The sequence below is a fragment of the Capra hircus genome, chromosome 7, assembly GCF_001704415.2.
Source record: "Capra hircus breed San Clemente chromosome 7, ASM170441v1, whole genome shotgun sequence".
NCBI classification, from domain to species: Eukaryota; Metazoa; Chordata; class Mammalia; order Artiodactyla; family Bovidae; genus Capra; species Capra hircus.
Window position 1 is genome coordinate 72,550,417 of NC_030814.1, and position 20,766 is coordinate 72,571,182.

The following is a 20,766-nucleotide window of genomic DNA, read 5'->3' on the forward strand; positions in this document are numbered from 1 at the left end:
CATTTATTAACTCATATTATTTTCATCCCCATTTTACAGATGAGGAACTTGAGGACACAGGGAGGCTCACTGATTGCCTAAGGTTACACAACCAATGAGCCAGGACTCTAACCCATCAGCTCGGCTCCAGAACTCTTTTACCCACCATATTCAGTTCAGTTCAGTTCAGTTCAGTCGCTCAGTTGTGTCCGACTCTTTGCAACCCCATGAATCACAGCACGCCATATTGCAAGGGCAGAAATGTGATTTGAGTGGGCAGGAGGGAGAACAGGCCACCTTCTCGGTAGCCTCCCAATACGGGGTTCATCCCAAACCCCGTCCCTGGCTGAGCCGGGCCTTACCTCCACGGTGATGGTGACGCTGACAGTGGTCCAGAGGGCAGGTTCGCCAGAGTCAGACACGTTCACGCTCAGCACTATGCGGCCCCCCAGAGTGGGGTTGATGGCCTCTCGGTCCAAGGGCCCCAGGTTTCTGAGGATGCCTTTGTCGGGGTCCACTGAGAAGTTGCGGCTGTAGGGGCTGGGCAGGAGGCTGAAGTGCAGCAGGCTGTTGTTGGTGTCTGGCTGGTCATTGTCGTGAGCCTGGGCAGGTAGGCAGGGTTGGGATGCCTGCCATGAGGTGCTTGCCCACCCATGGGCCTCCACCTCTTAAAATCAGAAGGATGCTCCCCAATTCCCAGCCCCTGTCTCCCAGCTAAGAGGACAGGACCAACAAGAGCTTGCAAGTGCTTCTGAGGTCTTAAACACTGAGGTCATTCCTTCATCCCACACATGTTTACCTACCACATGCCCAGCCCTGTTCTAGGAACTGGGACTAGAGCTGTGATCAAGACAATTCCCATATGGAGCTGATATTCTAGTGAGGTGAGAGGTATGGGGCAATATACTACAGATAGTCAAAAGTAAAAATAAACCAACAGAAATAAGTGTAAGGGAATTCTGTGGTGGCCTGGTGGTTACGATTCTGGACTTTGCCTCCTGGAGCCCAGATTCAGTCCCTGGCCGGGGGAGGGGGTGGGGGGTGGGGGGTGGGGGTGGGGAGGAAGGGAGGGACTGAGATCCCACAGGCCACGTGGTGCAGCCAAAAACAGTAAGTGTGAAGTCCAACAATATTCTGATTCATCATGACTACTTCGGTGCTTTTTTTTTTTTTTTTTAAGTAGCTGAAATTCTTCACCCAATCTGTGTGTTGTGTGTATTCCTGTCCTGCCAGGCTCCTGAGCACACGCTTGTTGTGCCTTTAGGGTGACTGGGCACAGAGAGCCCAAGAGGCTCTCGCCTGCCATCAGGGCTTTGCGCACACACACAGATGCCTTCTACACCGTGTCTGCTTGACTCCAGGTCAGGTTGGTCCCTCCGCTGGGCTTCCCCAGCCCTGTGCCACCTTGCATACAGCACAAGTGACACCCTTGCAGAATGGCTGCCACCCTCCCTGGAAGCTGGAATTATGGTGAATTCATCTCGGAGGACCCAGGGCTCAGCAAAGGGCCTGTTGCATGTAGGTGCTGAGCAAATGTGGCTTTGAATCCAGAGCTGGGCTAGTCTGACTCGGACCCAATTCTTTCATCTCCTCCCTGCACACCGCCACCTTCAGCTCTTTTTGTTTCAGATCTGTTGGGATCTCGTTTATGAAATGAAAAACTCTGGTTGTTCATCCCTCAGCACTCTGAACTCAGGCCGGCTGATTCACCAAGCACTTCTCAGGGCTGAAACCAGGCACTGTGGTTCCAGCAGCATATCTGAGATGCTCTGGCCCCAAAGAGTTCTCAGACCAGCGTCAGAAGCATTGAGGTGCATGGAGAAAGACCCAGGTTTCAGCACTGCCACTGGCTGGCCGTATAACCACAGAAAAGTCACTTAACCTCTTTAAGCCTGTTTTCTCCTTCTGTGAAATGGGGACCATTACAACAGCTACTTCACAAGGTTGTCAAGAGTTCAGGAAACCACAAGCCCCAGAAAGGCGGGAGGGCCCCGTGGCCACGTGACTGTCATTCTGAAGATTTTGTTTCCTGCTTCTCACAAGACCTCCTTATAGATGATTCAGTGCAGGAGCTTCTCCCCAGCCTTCCTCTGGAGCCAACAGTTGGTTCTTATCTCCTCGTCTCTGAGAATCTGGCCACTGGTCTCATTTCCATTTTTGCTCTGGCCATTATGAAGCTGAGAACTGAGTTTTCAGCCCTCTCCTAGCAATTGTATGGCTTCGGGTTTAACCCTACCTTTGTGCTTATACCGCCTGGTGGCTCAGATGGTAAAGAATCTCCCTGTGATGCAGGAGACCTGGGTTCAATCCCTGGGTCAGGAAGATCCCATGGAGAAGGGAATGGCAACCCATTCCAGTATTCTTTCCTGGAGAATTCCAGGGATAGAGGAGCCTGACAGGCTACAGTCTATGAGGTCACATAGAGTTGGACAGGATTTGTGTTTATTTTCTCTTTTTCTTCATTTCTTTTATGATACTTTTAAATCTAAGCCTCCCAAATCCTTTTTGGAGTGAGGCTGGGACCTGCATTTTAAAGAGCAGTGTGGTTTTTGAGGGCTCGCTCTGTGCTAGCCGGCACTTTATATCCTTTATGACCCTGGGAATAAGTTCTATGATTGACCTTATTTTCCAAAGGAGAAATGGAGGCCCAGAGAGACTGGAGTGACTTTCTCAGGGCCACACAACAGAGCCCAGATTCCAGCACAGGGCCAGCATGGCAACAGAGCCAGGCTTGGTGCCCTGGGCCTGTTCCCTCCACCCCCCACTAGTTTCAGGCCAGCTCGCACCTGGATGGCCACGGAGACATTTCCCTCCTCCTCCTGGACAAAGATGTTGTAGGAGCCGCTGACCACAGGACTGTTATCATTGACGTCTAGCACGTGGATCTGTAGCGTGGTCGAGGACGACAGGTTCCCGCCGTCCGTGGCCTGCAGCGTGAGGTAGTACACGGCCTGCTTCTCCCGGTCCAGCTGCTCGCGGTTTCTCACCGTCACCTTCCCCGAGTCTGGATCCACTGCAAAGATGTCCACCCTGTGGCCAGATGGAGCGAAAAAAGATACAGGATGCCCACTTCAATTTGAATTTCAGATAAACAATGAAAAGTATTTTAGGACGTCCCGTGGAATATTTGCAACTTACTTATACAACCAAAAAAAATGAATAATTTATTTATCTGAAATTGAAATGTAACTGGGTACCCTATATTTTATCTGGCTCCTCTAGCCCCACTGTGAGGCAGAGAGGCGAACCTGGGTCCCCCTTACCACCTGCCCCGCTCCCATCAGAGACGTTACCCGTTCCCTGGAAGCAGGCTGTAGGTGACGCGGCCCCCCTCTCCTGTGTCGGGATCGGAGGCCTGTGAGGCAGAGAGACAGGTAATGGGACACTGAGTGGAAGCCATGCCCTCGCTACCGACCATGCAGTTGATGAGGACAGGGCAGGCTTGCTTCCTGAGCCGAAGGGAGAATCCCCTGACGCACTCAGACTGACACGCTCACCCTTGCACACTCACATGTACATGCACGCTTGCTGGGATCCGATGACCCCAGATGACGCAGAGACTCTGGCAGGGACAGCCCCAGGCCTGCCCATCTCCACGTCTCTCCCAGCCCAGTCCAGCCCTGTCCCCTGTCACTCACGCGGATGCTGTCGGTGACCACAGAGCCGACAGCACTGTGCTCGAAGACGCTGAGGTTGTACATGCTGAGGGGGAACGTGGGCCTGTGGTCATTGGTGTCTCGAAGGTGGATGGTCACTGAGGCGACAGAGGCGTTCCCGCTGACAGAGTCAGTGGCTGTGACCTAAGCACAGAGGCAGAGGCAGCTTCATGGGGATGGGAGCGCCCCATGGCTGGCCCCCCACCCGGGCCGCCAAGCACCGCTCACCTGCACCAGCATCACCGACTGCCTCTCGTGGTCCACCAGCGACGGTTCCCTCACCAGCACCTGCACATCCACTGAGCCCACTGCCCGCTGCGGGGAGACGCTGAAGGCTTCAGCATCTGGGCCCCCCAGGGTCAGCAGGAAGGTGCCGTTGTTGCCCTGTAGAGGTGGGCTGTAAGTAGGGACCCCAGTCCTGCAGTGTACCCACCTGCATCTTTCTCCCAATCCCTGGCCACAGGCCCCGGGAGGGTGGACTGGTCATTCCTGTAGACGTGGGATCATCAGAAGACTTCCCTGAGGCACTGTGGGCCCCAGCCTGGGCTGCAGAGCCTGGACACACACCGCTCACTCCCTTTGAGTCTTCCATACCAGCCACCCTCCACCATGCACTCCAACCCCAAACACCATCGGTGCCCAACATCGGCCCATTACACACACGCCCCTTCTACTCTGTAGCCTCTCCACTTAATGCCGACCATAAACTCCACACACCACCCAACCACCACCACCACCCCAAATCATCCTCCACTCAACATTTTGTATCAACTCATTGTCACTACCACTGTTGTTATTCAGCGTTCAGTACTACCCAAATCATCCACCACTTAGTACCAACCTCTCTCAAGAATACCTTCCAATTTGACACCCATTTAGAAGCGTCTGTGCTCAACACCTCCCACATCCCCCAATATCCAATACCAGCTCCCCTCAACTTCACCATCTACCCGTCCACTACCCTCTACACAACACCTCTACAAAGTGACATTCCACCCAACCTTACCCAGAGTCCTGCCTTTCTACTCCCCACCACTGAGCTCCGCCCTGAACACAAGACCTCCCACCAGCTCAGCATCACTCAGCAGTTCCAGTGTCACTCAAACTCTGATCATCACCACCACCCGTGGCCGGCACCACTGTCGCTCACTGCGACACTGTGTACCACGGTCGGTGCTCTGCTGGCCACTCTCCACTTCCCCTCCCCAGCGACTCCCCATCATCACTTCCGCCCACCCTGCCTATGATCTGGGTGCACCTACCTTGTCTGGGTCGTAGACCACCATGGCGAGGTCCTCAATGGGGATGCGCGTGGAGGCGTGCTCATCCACGTAGCCAGTGAAGTTGGCTTGAGTCTCGTCGGGAGTGAAGGCGCAGTCTTGGAGGCTGCAGTTGTAAAACTCAGGTACGTGGTCATTGACGTCCGTCACTCTCAGCGTGACCCATATGCTTGCCTTGGCCTCCTGCCCGTGGATGTTGGGGTGCATCTCGGTGGCCTGAGAGCAGAGTTGAAGCCAGAAGGCAGAGGTCAGAGAACCAGCATCCCGAAAGAGCTGAGATCAAAGATCAAAGTGGGGGTGCAGAGAGTGGGGGTGCAGAGAATGGGGGTGAAAAGGGGGCAGTGGCCCCCTCACTCACCGTGACCTGCACTTGCACTTCCTCATCCTCCTCCAGCAGTTGCTCTCTGTCGAGGGGACTGTTGACTGTGATCACCCCATCTTGCTTGCCAATATCAAACCAGCCAGGCCTTGTGGAATCTGGGAAGAGGCAGCAGGAACAGCTCCTTCCGGTGGCTCTGAAGGAGCCCCCACCCCTCCGCTTGCCCAGCGCCAGCCTGGGGACACCCAGTTCTCACTGGAGATGCTGTAGATCACAGGGTCATTGATGCCTCTGTCACCATCCATGGCCTCCACCTTCAGCACCGAGGTTCCCTGCAGGGAGGCACAGTCGGGAGCCAGGCCCTGTCCCTACCTCTCAGCTCCCCCCAGGCCCTCCCCCAGGCGCCCAGCATACCTGGGGTGCATCCTCAGCCACGGAGGCTGAGTAAAACTCCCGAACAAACTGGGGGTCCAGGTCTGGCTTGTCGATTACAGAGATGGACACGAAGACAGATGAGGAGCACTGGAAGACGGTGCGATTGTTGTACAGGCCGCCCGAGTCCTGCAGGGAGATGGGTCTCCGTGAATCTGGGCCTCGGGTCCCCATGCCCCCGGCCCCCTCCAGCGCCCCCACTCACACAGGCCTTCAGCTCCAGCTGGTAGAAGGAACTCTTGCTGTTGTAGTTGAGGCTGCCATTGAGGATGATGGAACCATTGGGAAGGATCCTGAAGAGGTACTCACTGCCCTCCGTGGCAGGAATGACCTGAGGCACAGCACAGTCAGGCCAGGCTGCCCCAGGATGGCTCTGCCCCCAGGACCTGCTCTCAGAGGCCTGGGGTCGAATCCTGGCTCTGCTCTTGACCTCACCAGGTCACATAACCTCTCTGATACTCAGTTTCTGCCTCTGAGAAGTGGGCGAAATACTGCCTCAGCACTCTGGGTGAGAGGGTGGGGAGAAGGGTTCGGTCTTCAGCAGGTACCCTTCTTAGGCGACTGACCAAATGGGGCCAGAGGGGGCCAGAGGACGGTGTGGGGACCAGGGCTGGGCCATGGCAGAGCTCCTGGTCTGCAAGGTGCCTGCAGGTTGTGTGGGAGATGCTGCCCCCTGGTGGCCACGAGGAGCGGCAGCGCCCACACTCCCACGTGGACCATACACACTCACATTTTCTATGGAGTATACCACCGCGCCAGACGAGCCTGTGTCTTTGTCCGTGGCCAGCACAGATAACACCACGGAGCCCACCGGCAGGGTCTGTAACAAAAGAAAGTGAAAGTGAAGTCTCTCAGTCGTGTCCGACTCTTTGCGACCCTGTGGACTGAGGCCACCAGGCTCCTCTGTCCATGGGATTCTCCAGGCAAGAATACTGGAGTGGGTTGACATTTCCTTCTCCAGGGGATCTTCCCGACGCAGGGATTGAACTTAGGTCTCCCACATTGTAGGCAGATGCTTTAACCTCTGAGCCACCAGGGAAGTCCCTCTATAACAAAAGGTTTCATCAACTCTGAGTTCCAATCCATTTTCTTTCTTTTTTTTTTTCCAATCCATTTGCTTCATGCCCAAGCACATGCTCCAACCTGGAGTTCCAGGGCCCACAGCCCTACCACGGGGAGCGTGACAGACCTTCCAGAACCTGAAGCCCAGTGTTTGTTCCACAGGTGCCCCCTTTTCTTCCCCTGGGCTGGGCCTCTGGGGGCATCTGGACATCGGCAGGAAGCAGAGTTCCCCTGTCTCCTCTCTCCAATGCAGCCCCCTCACCACATGAACTAGCTTCTGATTTGCTGAGCCCCTCAGGGCCAGTATAAATGATCATTCCAGAACTCAGGTTTTGCCACTCCCCTGCTTAAACTTCCCTGTGGGTTCTCTGTAGCCTCCAGCCCAGGTTGCAGACAGTACTCTTCAGAGCTGAAAGTTTCTTTTGGATGCCTTTGCCCCAGGACCTGTCCACACACTCACTAATTCCACAAGGGGGCCAGAGAGATCTCTGAAAATCCTGAACCAGACCGCATCACTCTCATGCTCAAAATCCACCAGTGGTTCCCCCATTCCACTCAGAATATAGTCCAGACTGCCTCCATGGACCTCTGGGGTCAGGCCCACCTCTCTGACCTCACCTGTTCCTCACACTCCACCCTCCTTCCACAGCTGCTTTCTTGCTATGCCTACAACTCTCCAGGATGATTCACACCTCAGAGCAGTTGCTATTCCCTGCCTGGAAAATCCTTTTCCTGAAGCAGCCCAGGCAGGCTCCTTGACATTTAGTTCTGCTCAGATGTCACCCACCCAGAGAAGACTTTCCTGACTGGCTCAACCTGTAAGCAGCCCATTAGGCTCTTCACTGAGCACAATACCCTCTGAAATAATCCTATCTGTTTAATGTTTTGTTCATTAGTATCTGTGATCTTCACTACAATGTGAGCTACTGAGGGTGGCAACCAAGTCTATCATCTCCAGATATCTTCAGCACCAAGGACAGTGCCAGACACATAGTAGGCATTCGATCAGAGCGTGTTGAAGGTCTGTCTGGGCCTCACCAGCCTCTTGTCTGGCCTGGGGGGTAGGGCACACCCCTCAGGTCTTTGAATCCGTGTAGTAATGAAAACTCAGGAGTGGTGTGTTTCCTGCTTGTGGACCACTGGAGAACCTCCTCCCTGCCCAAGCAGTTCAAGTCAAGCTGCCACCCTTGCTGAAGGGGAAGGCCCATGATGCCAACTTTGACAACTGGAGCATGCCGCACCCCTCAGCTGATGGACATGCATGCATGCTAGGTCGCTTCAGTCATGTCCGACTCTGTGACCCCATGGACTGTAGCCCAACAGGCTCCTCTGTCCACAGGATTTTCCAAGCCAGAATACTAGAGTGGGTTACCATTTCCTTCTCCAGGGGATCTTCCCCACCCAGGGATCAACCCTGGGTCTCTTATATCTCCTGCATTGCAGGTGGATTCTTTACCACTAGAGCCACCTGGGAAGCCCAGCAAACAATGCTGGCATGTGCACGTGACCCAAAATGGGTCAGTGAGAGTCAGCCCTGGGGTGTGGGTTGGGACCACTGAGAAAGAGACAGTCTGTGTTGCAATTCAAAGCCAGTGGGATGTGAGCCTGGAGCTGCTGGGGGCACTTTCATCATCACGAGAGAGAACTTCCCCCCAGGCCCAGGATGAAGGCAACAAGAATCACAAAGGTGCAAGGTGGAAAGAAGTCTCTTCTTGATGACTGGCTCGAGTGCCTAGATCCAGCCATGTTTGAAGCCAGATAGACCATTCACATGTCCAGACACATGAGAAAATCAATTTCTTCCTCTCCACCTGGGATGATCATAACTTAAAGAACTCCAATCCAGTGTGATGGATTGAAAAATGTTGCTTGTAACTATTGTACATGGGGTCACATGCAACCCCCTGAATTTGGTTCCTGCGGCTGCCCTTTCTAGGAGGCACTCTTCCCAATCCTGGATGACCTGCTGACTGTCTCCGGTCCTTTCCACTCTGAGCAGATTTGTGGGAGGTCTGCATTCTATACACCCACCCTGGTAAGGCAGATGTTACCTCGCTGACGTTGGTGGAGAAGCTTATGCTCTGGAAAACAGGCGCGTTGTCGTTTCTGTCCTCTACGATCACCTGCATTTCCCTCTGCACCTGCAAGTGAGAAGCAAGCCCAGGTGAGCCAGAAAACGTGGGGGTTTGAGAAAACAAATTCGGGAGTGCCTGGACAGGAATGCAAGTTGGCATAGCGTCTCAGGAGAACAATCAGGCAGTGTCTGGGTTGATTCTTTGTTTGATACCATTTCAAATGCCAGAAAAGTTGCAAGTACAGAACAAAGAACTCCTGATACTCTTCATGCAGATTTACCCCTTATTTAGTCTCTCTCTCTCTTCCCACGTGTTTGCCGAACCACTGGAGAGTACATTAGGTCATTTAAGAAATCTAAGACATAGCAGTCTTATTACAAGAATCTTCCTTTTAGCTTTGTTAGCCACAAAATAAAGCTGTGAACAACGTAAGTGTTGAGGAGACCAACTAAGCACCATGGTAGGTCCCCACAATGGGCCATAGACACACAGGAAATGGGAGACTTGTGTGCAGATTCAGAAAGGCTCCAAAGCTGATTGTTGAGTGGACAAGTCAGTGCAAGACCATAAAGGCAGCAGGATTCCATTCGGGTTTAAGAAAATACACCAAAAACTACAATCTTTCTGCTATGGATGCGTATATGTATGCCCGTGCTTAGCAAGGGATGAAAAACACAGTGATGGTGGATACTTTAGATGGGAGTGGGTTGGGAAGTATTACAGAGAGAAAGTATCTGTCTTACAGAGAGAAAGTAATTATGAATATCCAAGTCATCTTTTAATGCATAGGTTTTAAGGAATAGGTCATAAAGAGAAAACGCCCAACTTTCACAGACACAGACGTAGCTGTATAAGCGTGTTATTGAGAAACATGAACACTGAGACCAGCCCATTAGTCAAAGGAGATGAAGATGATGATCTCAGTGGAGAGAAGGTAGGGAGTTATTTGGCATCTGTTTTCTTATTAGTACATGCATTAATATGAATTAATAATGCAATTCATGATAACAGTAGATATACAAATATACAAACAGTATAAGCAGTAGATATGCAAAATAGATATACCATAAATATACATACACATATGCATATAATTAAAACAAATTAGTAGTAAATACTAAAATCTTGGTAATACTGTATGATGAAAAAGGGACAAGTATAATTTTGATAAAAATAAACATTCAATTTGTTTTTTGTTAGCTGAGGCTCACTCTGCTTGTCTGAGGTCGGGACACCACTAGCCGTGGACCCTCGGGCCCCTGTCCTCTGATCCTGGGACCGTCACCCTTCCCTCCCCCTGCTGACTCACTCGGTTGTTGTAGCTGTCGCTCACGGAGATGGTGATGGCGAACCAGTAGAGTGTCTGCAGTGGGCAGAGAGACAGGCACCAAGGTGAGCCCTGTTTGGGTATCCACCAGGGCCCTGCCCACCACCCTGCCCCTCAGAAGGCCTTCCCAAGCTGTTTTCCTTTACCTCATAGTCCAGAAGGCTGGCCAGTTTCACTTCCCCAGTATTTGAAGTGACACTAAAGAAGTAGGCATTGGAGCCACTAATCCCATATTCCAGCTCGTCATTTTCTTGGTCCTGAGCTACCAACCAGAAGGCCTCGGCACCTGCAGACGGGACAGGAAATGCCCAGGGTCCACGGCCACCTAGCTTGATGCTGGCCTGTCCAAGCTGCCCACGAGGCCCGCAGGTACATTTAACTTCTTTTAAAATTAGGAGGGCCAAGACATCAGCGGATGTCTACCCATGGATGAGTGGATAAAGAAGATGAGGTACACGTGTGTGTGTCAGCGGATGTCTACCCATGGATGAGTGGATAAAGAAGATGAGGTACACGTGTGTGTGTGAGTATTTTGTACATTTCGTACAAAATGGAATATTTTCAGCCATAAAAAAAAGAATGAAGTCTTGCCATTTGCAACGTGGATGGACCTGAAGAGGGCATTCAGCTAAGGGAAAAAAGTCAGAGAAAGACAGATATTGTATGATGATCTCACGCACACGTGGGATCTGAAACCAGAAATCCAAGTTCATTGATTCAGAGAGCAGACTGGTGGTTCCCAGACGTGGGGTGAGGAGACTGAACAATGGGTGAAGTGGGTCAAAAGGTACAAATTTTCAGTTATAAAATAAATAAATCCTGGGGATACGATGTACAGCATGGTGACTATAATTAATAATACTGTATTTGGTATTCGAAAGTTGCCGAGAGAGTAGGTCTTAAAAGTTCTCACAGCAAGGGAAAAATATTCTGTAACTATGTGTGGTAACAGATATTAGCTAGACTTATTGAGGTAATTATTTTGAAATATATACAAATATACCAGTATGTTGTACACCTGAAGCTAATATCACATTGTATATCAATTATATCTTGTTCTTTTTAATTATGGAAGAGGCCCACAAAGGCAAAAATGCTAGAATGGTGACGTGATGGTGGGGTCAGCCTGAAGCCTGAGTGTCCCAGAGAACCAGCTTGCTCTTTCTTGCCCACAATGGCCCTTCAGGGACAGTCTGGGCAACACACCTGGAGCCTGCTCTTTGGTCAGTCTTGCCTCTTCCAGAAACTCCTTGGAAACCTCGGTCTCTTCCCACCCAGCCCCCCTCCTCCAGGAAGACCATCGGGCTAGGAAAATGTTGGTGTCTACGTTGCGTTTCCTCTGCTCTGAGACACCCTGTAAAGTTGGCATGCTGGGATGAGGGTGGGGAGTCATTCTGTGTTAAGTGACTATCTCAAATATAAGATACATCCTGACTCAGAAATGCCAAGGTATAAACTGATATGGCTCTTATACTCAAGGAAATATGGGAGGTGAGTGGGTGGGTATAAATTTTTCTCTGTACACGTGTCCCTGGTCACAGAAAGATGGATCAGGGAGAAAATGCTTTTCTAAAAGTCTGCCTGAGAAAAGTCAAATGTAACAAATAATAAGAGCTATGAAATAAAAGACATATATTAGGTCTCTGTCACTAAACTCGAATTTGATATTTAAAATACAATGTATTTTTTAAAGTCTGGAAAAAAAAGAGTCTGCTTGACAGAACTAAACTATTAACCTGTGTTAGTGTCAGGAAAACAGGTCTTATGCAGGATGGAGAGTGACGAGAAGGGGAGAGAGGGGGTTGAGGTGTAGGTGTTCCTGGCGGTTGAAGTGAAAGTGTCTCAGTCAGGTCCAGCTCTTTGAAACCCCATGGACAGTAGCCCGTCAGGTTCCTCTGTCCAAGGGGATTCTCCAGGCAAGAATACTGGGGTGGGTTGCCATGCCCTCCTCCAGGGAATCTTCCCAACACAGGGGTCGAACCTGGGTCTCCCGCACTGCAGGCAGATTCTTTACCATCTGAGCCGCCAGGGAGTGTACTTCCCTGTACATTTACATATACTATACTTCAAAATAAAAGGTCTAAATAACATTTTTTAAAACCTGACTGAAAATGCTTTCTCATCCCTAGAGAGCCATGGAATTCATCTCAGAAAGGAAAAAATTGCCCCTTGGTTTAAGAAAGCCCAGAGAGGGGGCCCCAGGGTTACAGAAGAAAAGACCCCTGGACTTCCCTGGTGGTACAGTGGATAAGAATCTGCCTGCCAACAGGGGACACGGATGTGATCCTTGGTCCGGGAAGAGTCCACACTCCACGGAGCAACTAAGCTTGTAAGCCACAACTATTGAGCCAGCCTGCTGTAACTACTGCAGCCTGTGTGCCCGGAGCCTGCGCTCCACAGCAAGAGAAGCCCCACAGGGGGAAGCCCGAGCACCACAATGAGGAGTAGCCCCCTCTTGCCACAACTAGAGAAAGCCTGCATGCAGCTACAAAGACCCAGCACAACCAAAACATATAAATAAGTAAATTATATATTTTAAAAAGACCCTCATTTGGTCTGGCTGAGATCCTACTTGATTTTAAAGGGTTACCCAAGAGAGTGGAGATCATGAGGGCATTTGGATTACATGTATTTGTGACATTTGTTTGGAAGGGTGTGTGTGTGTGTGTGTGTGTGTGTGTGTGTTTATCCATGTAAGGAGATCCAACCAGCCCATTCTGAAGGAGATCAGCCCTGGGATTTCTTTGGAAGGAATGATGCTAAAGCTGCAACTCCAGTACTTTGGCCACCTCATGCAAAGAGTTGACTCACTGGAAAAGACTCTGATGCTGGGAGGGATTGGGGGCAGGAGGAGAAGGGGACGACAGAGGATGAGATGGCTGGATAGCATCGCTAACTTGATGGACATGAATCTGAGTGAACTCCGGGAGTTGGTGATGAACAGGGAGGCCTGGCGTGCTGTGATTGATGAGGTTGCAAAGAGTTGGACACGACTGAGCGACTGAACTGAACTGAAACAGCTATGAAAACGTGTGTAAAATACCATTAACACGTATATACTACTTCTCTGTTGCATTCATAGATATCGAATAGTTTAACCTCAGCCCAGTCCTCCAGGGAGGATTGTGCCATCTCAGGATTTAGTGAGACTATCACCTCCCTCATCTTGGCCTCTAAATCTTTATCAATATAACCCTTATGCTGTCCTGAAAGCCACATGCAAATGGATGTAGCCCTTGTGGCTGCAAAGCCCATCGCCCACCCTCTCTTCGTGTACCCAGACCTGGGCTTCTGGACCCCAAGGCAGACTCTGGATTTCAGCTTTCTTGACGCCGTCTCTTGCGTCATCTTGTAGCTTTGGATATCTGACACTGCAACAAGGACTAAATTGTTCCCCAGTATTCACACCCCCTTTTCTCTTAGACAAATAGAACCCCAGAGTTTGAGCTGGGCACATGGGTGACTGAAATAACAAAAGCCCTCATTTCTCCAGTCGCCTTTCAGCTAGGGCATGAAGCTAAGTTCTGGCCAATGAGATGTGGGCAGAAACAACGTGGGTGAAATCTGGAGGCCTGTCCTTGGGAGAAAGAAGTGAGCCTTCCTGGCCCTTTCCTCCCCGCAACTTCTCACAGGAATAGGGTGTGGCACTAGCCATCTGGGACCCTGTGGATGAAGTCCACGCCACAGGGGAGGCAGAACCTAGAAATGGAAGGAGGGTCCCTGACACCCAAAGCAGAGAGCAAGAACCAGCTTGACTGAACAGACCCTCCAGCAGCCCTGAATTCACTGCTCTGGGAGACTATGTAAGAGAACAGTAAACCTTGGCCTTGTTTACACTTCTATTATTTGGGGTCTGTTATGAGCAGCTAGGGCTTCCCTGGTGGCTCAGACAGTAAAGAATCTGCCTGCAGTGCAGGAGACCTGGGTTCCATCCCTGTATTGGGAGGGTCCCCTGGAGAAGGGAATGGCTACCCACTCCAGTATTCTCACCTGGTGAATTCCATGGACAGAGGAGCCTGGGGGTCTGCAGTCCGTGGATCACAAAGAGTCATACACGACTGAGCGACTAACACTTTCTGCGCAGCTGACCCTATATCCCAGTGAATGCAGCCATCTATCCTTTCAGCTTCTTCAACCCCCATCCTGCCTGCTGGGAATTTGGCATCCAGTCCCTGTGGCTTCATCCAAAACAATGCTTTGTGAACGTCATTCACTCCTCTGCACTGCCAAGATCTTTGCTACCAACCGTGTCTCATTATTTATGACCCCGCTTTTAACTGACTTACTATTTGATGCAAATACATTCATTTTAGAAGCGAACTTTAGATTGTTACTGTACATGGAAAACCTGTCTCACTCGCCACAGATGGAAGATAACTCTACAAAGACAACAAAAGCAAAGCAAAAGTGTCGACTTCTGATGAGATGTGTCCATGAAAGGCGCTGAGCCTCAAGTCTGCTCTCTGTCTGTTTAAGAAAAAAAAAAAAAATAGCAAGGGATGGAGGAAGATGAGCAAGTGAGAGAGATAGAAGAAGAAGAATGGTACCAAATGGGTACTTTCTCCCTAGGGAAATCAGAAAGCCTGAAAGAGATGGGAAGCAGGAGGGGTGTTCTCTTGGGGTGGGTCTTAATTATTTGATGCTGTGTGAGGGTCTTTGACCAAAGAGCTGAAAAGAAGAAACTTCTGGAACAAACTCCCTTCAGGCCATCTTTGCCGCATGAGGTGCTGTGGAGCCGCAGGGATGGGGAGCAAGCCCACAGGGGACCCCGGGCCCTCTTATGGGTAAGGGTTTGGCACGATCTGGGCACAGGAACTCGTACTCACCGACTGGCAGGTCTTCGGGCAGACTCACTGCCGACATGTTGGCCACGAACATTGGGGCCGTATTGGCTGCCACTGCAGGGACAAGGGGTGCAGGGACATTGGGACACCTCTGGAAAGACTGAACCCCATCTACCCCCATGGGAGCCTGTCCCAGTCCCAGCAGCCAGCCTTCAGCCCAGCTCACCAGTCTGGGGCTGGATTCCTCCCCAGGCCTCCCACGGCAGCCAAGCACAGAGCTGGGCCGTAGGAACTAGGTTTTTGCTGATGGAGCAGCAGCCCGCCCTTCTAGAGAGTTCTGCTGAGGGCCCCTCGTTAGTGCTGATGGGAGAGGGGAGGTACCTACCAGACACCACAAGGGCAGGAAGCAAGAGGCAGGACAGCCACGGCCACCCCATCATGTCTGGAGGGACCTGTGGGAAGAGACGCCAGGAAAGGGCTCCGGAACCCAGGCCTCCCTCGTCTGGTGGAGCCTTGTCTGTGGGTCCAGCCCTGGCCCACTCACCACCATCACTCAAGGTTCTCCCCCAGGCCCCTATCAAACTCTGCCCATTTGCCAGATGTGCCCCGGGAGGGGAAGCGGGGGTGGCATGAGAGGGAGGGCAGGGTAGCTGGGCCTGGTCTAGAGCTTCAGCCTGAGACTGAGCCTGAACTTGACCCCAGAGTTCAGGGTCCACTGTGTAGCAGGCCTGGCCCCAGACAGACTGGATGCACAATCTTATTCCTGCAACGACAAAGTGACTGCTAAAGAACCAAGTCTGAGAGAGGAGGGGGCTTGCCTGAGGCCACACAGAGTCAGCGTCAAGACCCTGCTCTGAACACAGGTGGACTTCAGAATCCATTCCCTCAACCACTGCGCTGCCCTGCCTATTTGAAGTGTCCAAGCTAATAGTGTCCTTCAAAATCAGGGGCCTAGAGAGGGACTGTGGCTTGTCCAGGACCATCCAGAGACTCGACGGGTGGGCGGGGGCCTTTGCCCTACTTGCTGACACAATACATGGCGGCCTTGGCATCCTTTCTCAAAGTGTGCTCCACGGAACCCCAGCCCTGGAAGATGCCCGTAGCAGAGAGGTCCCTGGTCAAGTCAGTATGGGAAGGACTCTATGCTCCTCTTGCTGACTGAGAGCTGGGCAGGGACCTTTGGAAGACCCTGCCTGGCCCAGTCTTCTTGGTCGTCTTACGTTGCAAGCTGTCCTTCATCCAGAAAGAGGGGAACTTGGATTCACTATCATCAAGAGATGCCTGAAGTGCCAAGGTTCTTTCATCCCCAAAGATGATGGGCACCAAAGCCAAGGGAGAGCAAGACAGTTTCACAGACGTTCCTTGCTCTCTGTCAAGAAAGTGTGCGCCTGCATCTGTGTAATTATTCCATAAAACAGGACGTCGTACTGTATAGCCTTTTGTGCCTTTTGAATTGTGTGCTAAGTGAATATGTGAACTTTTCCAAAGATAAATTGAAGCTGTAAAGTGCGCAAAACTATGGCTGATTCATGCTGATGTTTGGTAGAAATCAATGCAATACTGTAAAGCAATTGTCCTTCAGTTAAGAATAAATGCGTGCATGTGTGCTAAGTCACTTCAGTCCTGTCTGACTCTTTGTGACCCCGTGGACTGTGGCCTGCCAGTCTCCTCTGTCCGTGGGGATTCTCCAGGCAAGAATACTGGAGTGGGTTGTCGTGCCCTCCTCCAGGGGATCTTCCCGACCCAGGGGTCAAACCCACATCTCTTGCATCTCCTGCATTGTCAGGAGGGTTCTTTACCATTAGGGCCACCAGGGAAGCCCTAAAAATCAATAAATAAATAAAAATAAAAGTACCCCAAAGAACGCGGTCATTGTCAGGCACCCTAACTGGGTCCCAGGCAGCTCCCTGTCCTGCCCCAGTGTGGCTGAGGCCAGTGGCCTGCCATTTTCCAGAGGAGCCTGGCTCCAAAGCTCTGAGGAAACCAAGAGGGAGGGACCCCAACCCACAGCGGGCTCCATATGACAGGCCCTCCGTGGAGAGCAGAAAGGCTTCCAGAGCTGAACCTTGACCAGAAACCAGAAGGCCTCTCCCTCCCACCGCCCACCCCTCCTCTGAGTTCCCACCTCAGGGACACCCACTTCCCCATCACCCTTGATGTCCCCTCTCCTGAATGCCCTGCTTTCAATCCAATTCCTGCAAATCTTACATTTATTCTCCATCCTACAGCAGGCTTCTTCTCTCTCCGGCTCAGCCCTCCTCAAGGGCTCCTTCCCTTCCTTCTCTTTAATCCAGTCCTCTCAGCCAAAATTATCCCTCCTCACTTCCTCTAATCACCTCTCTCGCCTGCTGCAAACCTTACAATGGCTCCTTTTGCCAAACTGCACAAAAAGGCTTCACAGGGACCATCCACACCCTGAGAGCTGCCGCCACTGCCCTCCTGCCGCCCCCCTCCCTTGCCCAGCTTCCTCTCTAACCATGCCCTGCCTCCCTCCCTCACACCTCTCCCTAGGAGACCACCCTGCTTTCCCTTACTCTGCATATGAAGTGTCCTCTTTCTGGAATGCCCTCCCTCTCCTTGCTGCCTGGTCCTCCCTGGTGAGCAGTTGCAGGGTTATTTTCCGTTCAATGTTCCAGGGAGGAGCTGAATTCCTGTACCAGCCCAGAGACCTCACGAGGTGCTGCTCAGATCCCAGCCTGAACTCTGTGGCTCTCAGGGCCCATTATCTTTTTGCAGATCAGCCTCTCCCTTTCAGACCAGGAGAGATGTGAAGGTAAGGTCCAGGTCTGATTCATCTCTCTGATCCCAGGACCAAACTCAGGAATGAGCCCACAGCAAGCTTAGGGGTCATTTCTGAATTGAATGAATGAGTGTGCCTGTGAATCACTGTAACCCCAGTGGCCTGACGTGGAACACACCTGAGAGAGGGGCCAGGTGTGAGAGGTAAGCATATAGGCTAGAGAGCTTGGGTGCAAATTCAGTGTAATCTTGGGCAAGCAACTTAACCTTTCTGGGTCTCAGCTCCCCCATCTGTAAACTGGAAATAATAATAGCACCTACAGTACAAGGTCTGTGGGAGGCTTCCACTGTGCCTGGCTCAAAGTAAGTGAGCCAAAAACATCAGCAATTTTTTTTTCTTATTATCATGGAGGAATAAAGGCACACCTCATATTCTGCCCTGGCCAGCCTTGGTCACTTCATAAGCCCCTCTCAGTCAGTGGCCCTGAGATGGCCAGAGGGACCCTGGCTCCAATCTGGCTACTCTGTTCTGGGTTTGACTTGCCGCAACCTGCCATCAAGTTCCAGCCTGAGCCTTCCCCCTTAATTCAGAGTTATCTTTGCCCCCACTTTGCCCAGACCTGCTGAGGCATTGACAGGGTTGGTAATTTTAAATATCTGCTAACAGGACTTCCTGAGTGGTCCAGTGGTAAAGAATCCACCTGCCAATGCAGGGGACACTGGTTCAATCCCTGGTCTTGGAGGGTCCCACATGTTGCAGAGCAACTAAGTCCATGTGTCAGAACGAGAGCCTGTGCTTCAGAGCCCAAGTTCCGCAACAAGAGACGCTATCACGATGAGAAGCCAGTGCACCGCAACAAAGCTTAGCCCCTGCTCGCCACAGCTAGAGAAAGCCCACGCAGCAACGAAGACCCAATGCAGCCAAAAATTAATTAATTAGTTAATGAAAGAAACAGAGAGAGAATCTACCTTCCAAAGCAGGGCACATGGGTTCAATCTCTGATTGGGGAACTAAGACCACGTGCATGGAGCAACTGAGCCCATGCAGTCTGGAGCCCACATGCCGCAACAGAGAGCCCATTCACCACAAGGAAAGACCTTACAGATCTCAGCGAAGACCCCATGTGCCACAGCTGAGACCTGACACAGCCACGCGGAAAAAAATACGCCGACATTCTGGTGCACCTGCTACGTGCTGAGTGCCCTGACCTATCCATCCATTCCCCTAACAAATACTTATTGGCTGTCCCAGATCCACAATGTGCCAGACCTTGCTCTCAGCACTGGGTATACAATGGTGAGTGTAACAGTCAAGGCTTCCCTCGTGGCTCAGATGGTAAGGAACTTGCCTGCAATGCAGGAGATCTGGGTTCAGTCCCTGGGTTGGGAAGAGCCCCTGGAGAAGGGAATGGCAACCCACTCTGCTATTCTTGCCTGGAGAATTCCATGGACAGACGAGATTGGCGGGCTACAGTCTATTGGGTTACCAAGAGTCAGACGACTAACACTTTCAGTTTCAAACAAGCAAGGAAAATATTGTCTAATTGTTTACTGCACTAAGTGCTATGAAGGAAGAGAATTTGGGCATTGTGAGGGTACAGTAAAGGGACACGACCTTAGGTGGTCTGGCAGATAAATTGGGCTGTAGACTTTCTAACATTCCTCCTAGCAGTAGATGAGAACGGCTCCACTTGAATCTGGTGCATTCATCGTGTTTTTCTTTTCTGTATTTTATGATTTAACATCTCAGAGGCCTTGCTGATCTGGGAGAGGCTGCTTGCCCATCTCAGAACTAGCTAAGTCCTAGAGATAACAAATGATTTGCCTGCTTATAAACCAACCAATTCAAAGCCTGTACTCCCAACTGCCACCTTTATCAACTCTCACACACCAAGTCAATATTCCTGGTGCTTTAAATCTCCCCAGCGCCAGGTTCTAGATGACTAAGGGGGACTCCTATGAGCTGCCAAAATTAGGCAAACTGTCCAATCTTGAGCCTATTCAGCTGCTTAACCTACAGCTTCCTTCCCACCTTCCTTCCCATGGAAAGCGCAGTAAGCGCTCTGAGCCTGCTCTCCCCTGGCCCCTCCTGCCTCCTGGCTAACCCTGGGGCTTCCCCATGTGGCCCAGCATCGAGTGGCAGCCCCTCTCCTCTAGGGAACAGTGAGTAATAAAATCTTCCTTCAATGGGTTTAGCTTCTCCAGGTCATCACTCCATCATCTGCATAAATTAAAAATCTCAGGAAATTACCTGGCAGCTCAATGGTTAGGACGCCAAGCTTTCACTGCCAAAGCCCTGGGTTCAATTCCTGTCCAGCGAACTAAATTGCCACAAGCCATGCAGCACAGTCAAGAAAAAAAAGCCCCACAAGAATGTACAATGGAAAAAAGACAGTCTGTTCAATAACCAGCACTGGGAAAATTGGATAGGTACATGTGAAAGAATGAAATTAGAAAATTCTCACACCATATATAAAATAAACTCAAAATGGATTAAAGACCTAAATGCAAGACTGGAAATCATAAATCTCCTTGTGAAAAAACATAGGCAGAACACTCTTTGACATAAATTGTAGCAATATTTTTTGGATCTGTCTCCTAAAGTAAAGGAAACAGAAGTAAAAATAAACAAACAGGGCCTAATTAAACTTAAAAGCTTTTGTACAGAAAAGGAAACCATTGACAAAAAGAAAAGACAACGTATGGAATAGGAGAAAATATTTGTAAATGATGTGACTGACGATGGCTTCGTATCCAAAATACATAAACAGTTCACACAACTTAATATAAAAAAAAAAAATTTAAAGAATGGGCAGAAGATGAGAATAGATATTTTTCCAAAGAAGACATACAGATGGCCAACAGGCACACAGAAAGATGTTCAGTACTGAGCATCTTCAGATTAATGCAAATTAAAGCCACAGTGAGATATCACTTCACAACTGTCAGAACAGCTATCACCAAAAAGAACACAAACAACAAATGTTGACGAGAATGTGGAGAAGAGGGGACCCTTGTGCACTGTTGGTGGGATGTGAATTGGCGCAGCCATTATGGAGTACAGCATGGAGGTTTCTCAAAAAATTAAAAATAGTACCATTAAAGTACCATTA

At 50.7% G+C, this 20,766-nt stretch overlaps 1 protein-coding gene across 2 annotated transcripts in view; it reads right to left on the reverse strand.

Annotated features, from left to right (window-relative positions):
- The window catches only part of CDHR2 (cadherin related family member 2), a 45,663-nt gene that overhangs the window by 15,308 nt on the left and 9,589 nt on the right, over nucleotides 1–20,766 (reverse strand). For both annotated transcript variants that reach the window (XM_018050639.1, XM_018050640.1), the window contains exons 2-17: nucleotides 15,300–15,366; nucleotides 14,957–15,028; nucleotides 10,277–10,416; nucleotides 10,113–10,166; nucleotides 8,780–8,869; nucleotides 6,397–6,486; nucleotides 5,872–5,997; nucleotides 5,649–5,795; nucleotides 5,491–5,566; nucleotides 5,274–5,392; nucleotides 4,898–5,131; nucleotides 3,864–4,019; nucleotides 3,618–3,779; nucleotides 3,273–3,334; nucleotides 2,766–3,009; nucleotides 342–581 (exon numbers count right to left, since the gene is read on the reverse strand). In XM_018050639.1, the coding sequence (XP_017906128.1) occupies nucleotides 342–581; nucleotides 2,766–3,009; nucleotides 3,273–3,334; nucleotides 3,618–3,779; nucleotides 3,864–4,019; nucleotides 4,898–5,131; nucleotides 5,274–5,392; nucleotides 5,491–5,566; nucleotides 5,649–5,795; nucleotides 5,872–5,997; nucleotides 6,397–6,486; nucleotides 8,780–8,869; nucleotides 10,113–10,166; nucleotides 10,277–10,416; nucleotides 14,957–15,028; nucleotides 15,300–15,366 (2,079 nt within the window). The remainder of the gene's footprint in view (nucleotides 1–341; nucleotides 582–2,765; nucleotides 3,010–3,272; nucleotides 3,335–3,617; nucleotides 3,780–3,863; nucleotides 4,020–4,897; nucleotides 5,132–5,273; nucleotides 5,393–5,490; nucleotides 5,567–5,648; nucleotides 5,796–5,871; nucleotides 5,998–6,396; nucleotides 6,487–8,779; nucleotides 8,870–10,112; nucleotides 10,167–10,276; nucleotides 10,417–14,956; nucleotides 15,029–15,299; nucleotides 15,367–20,766) is intronic.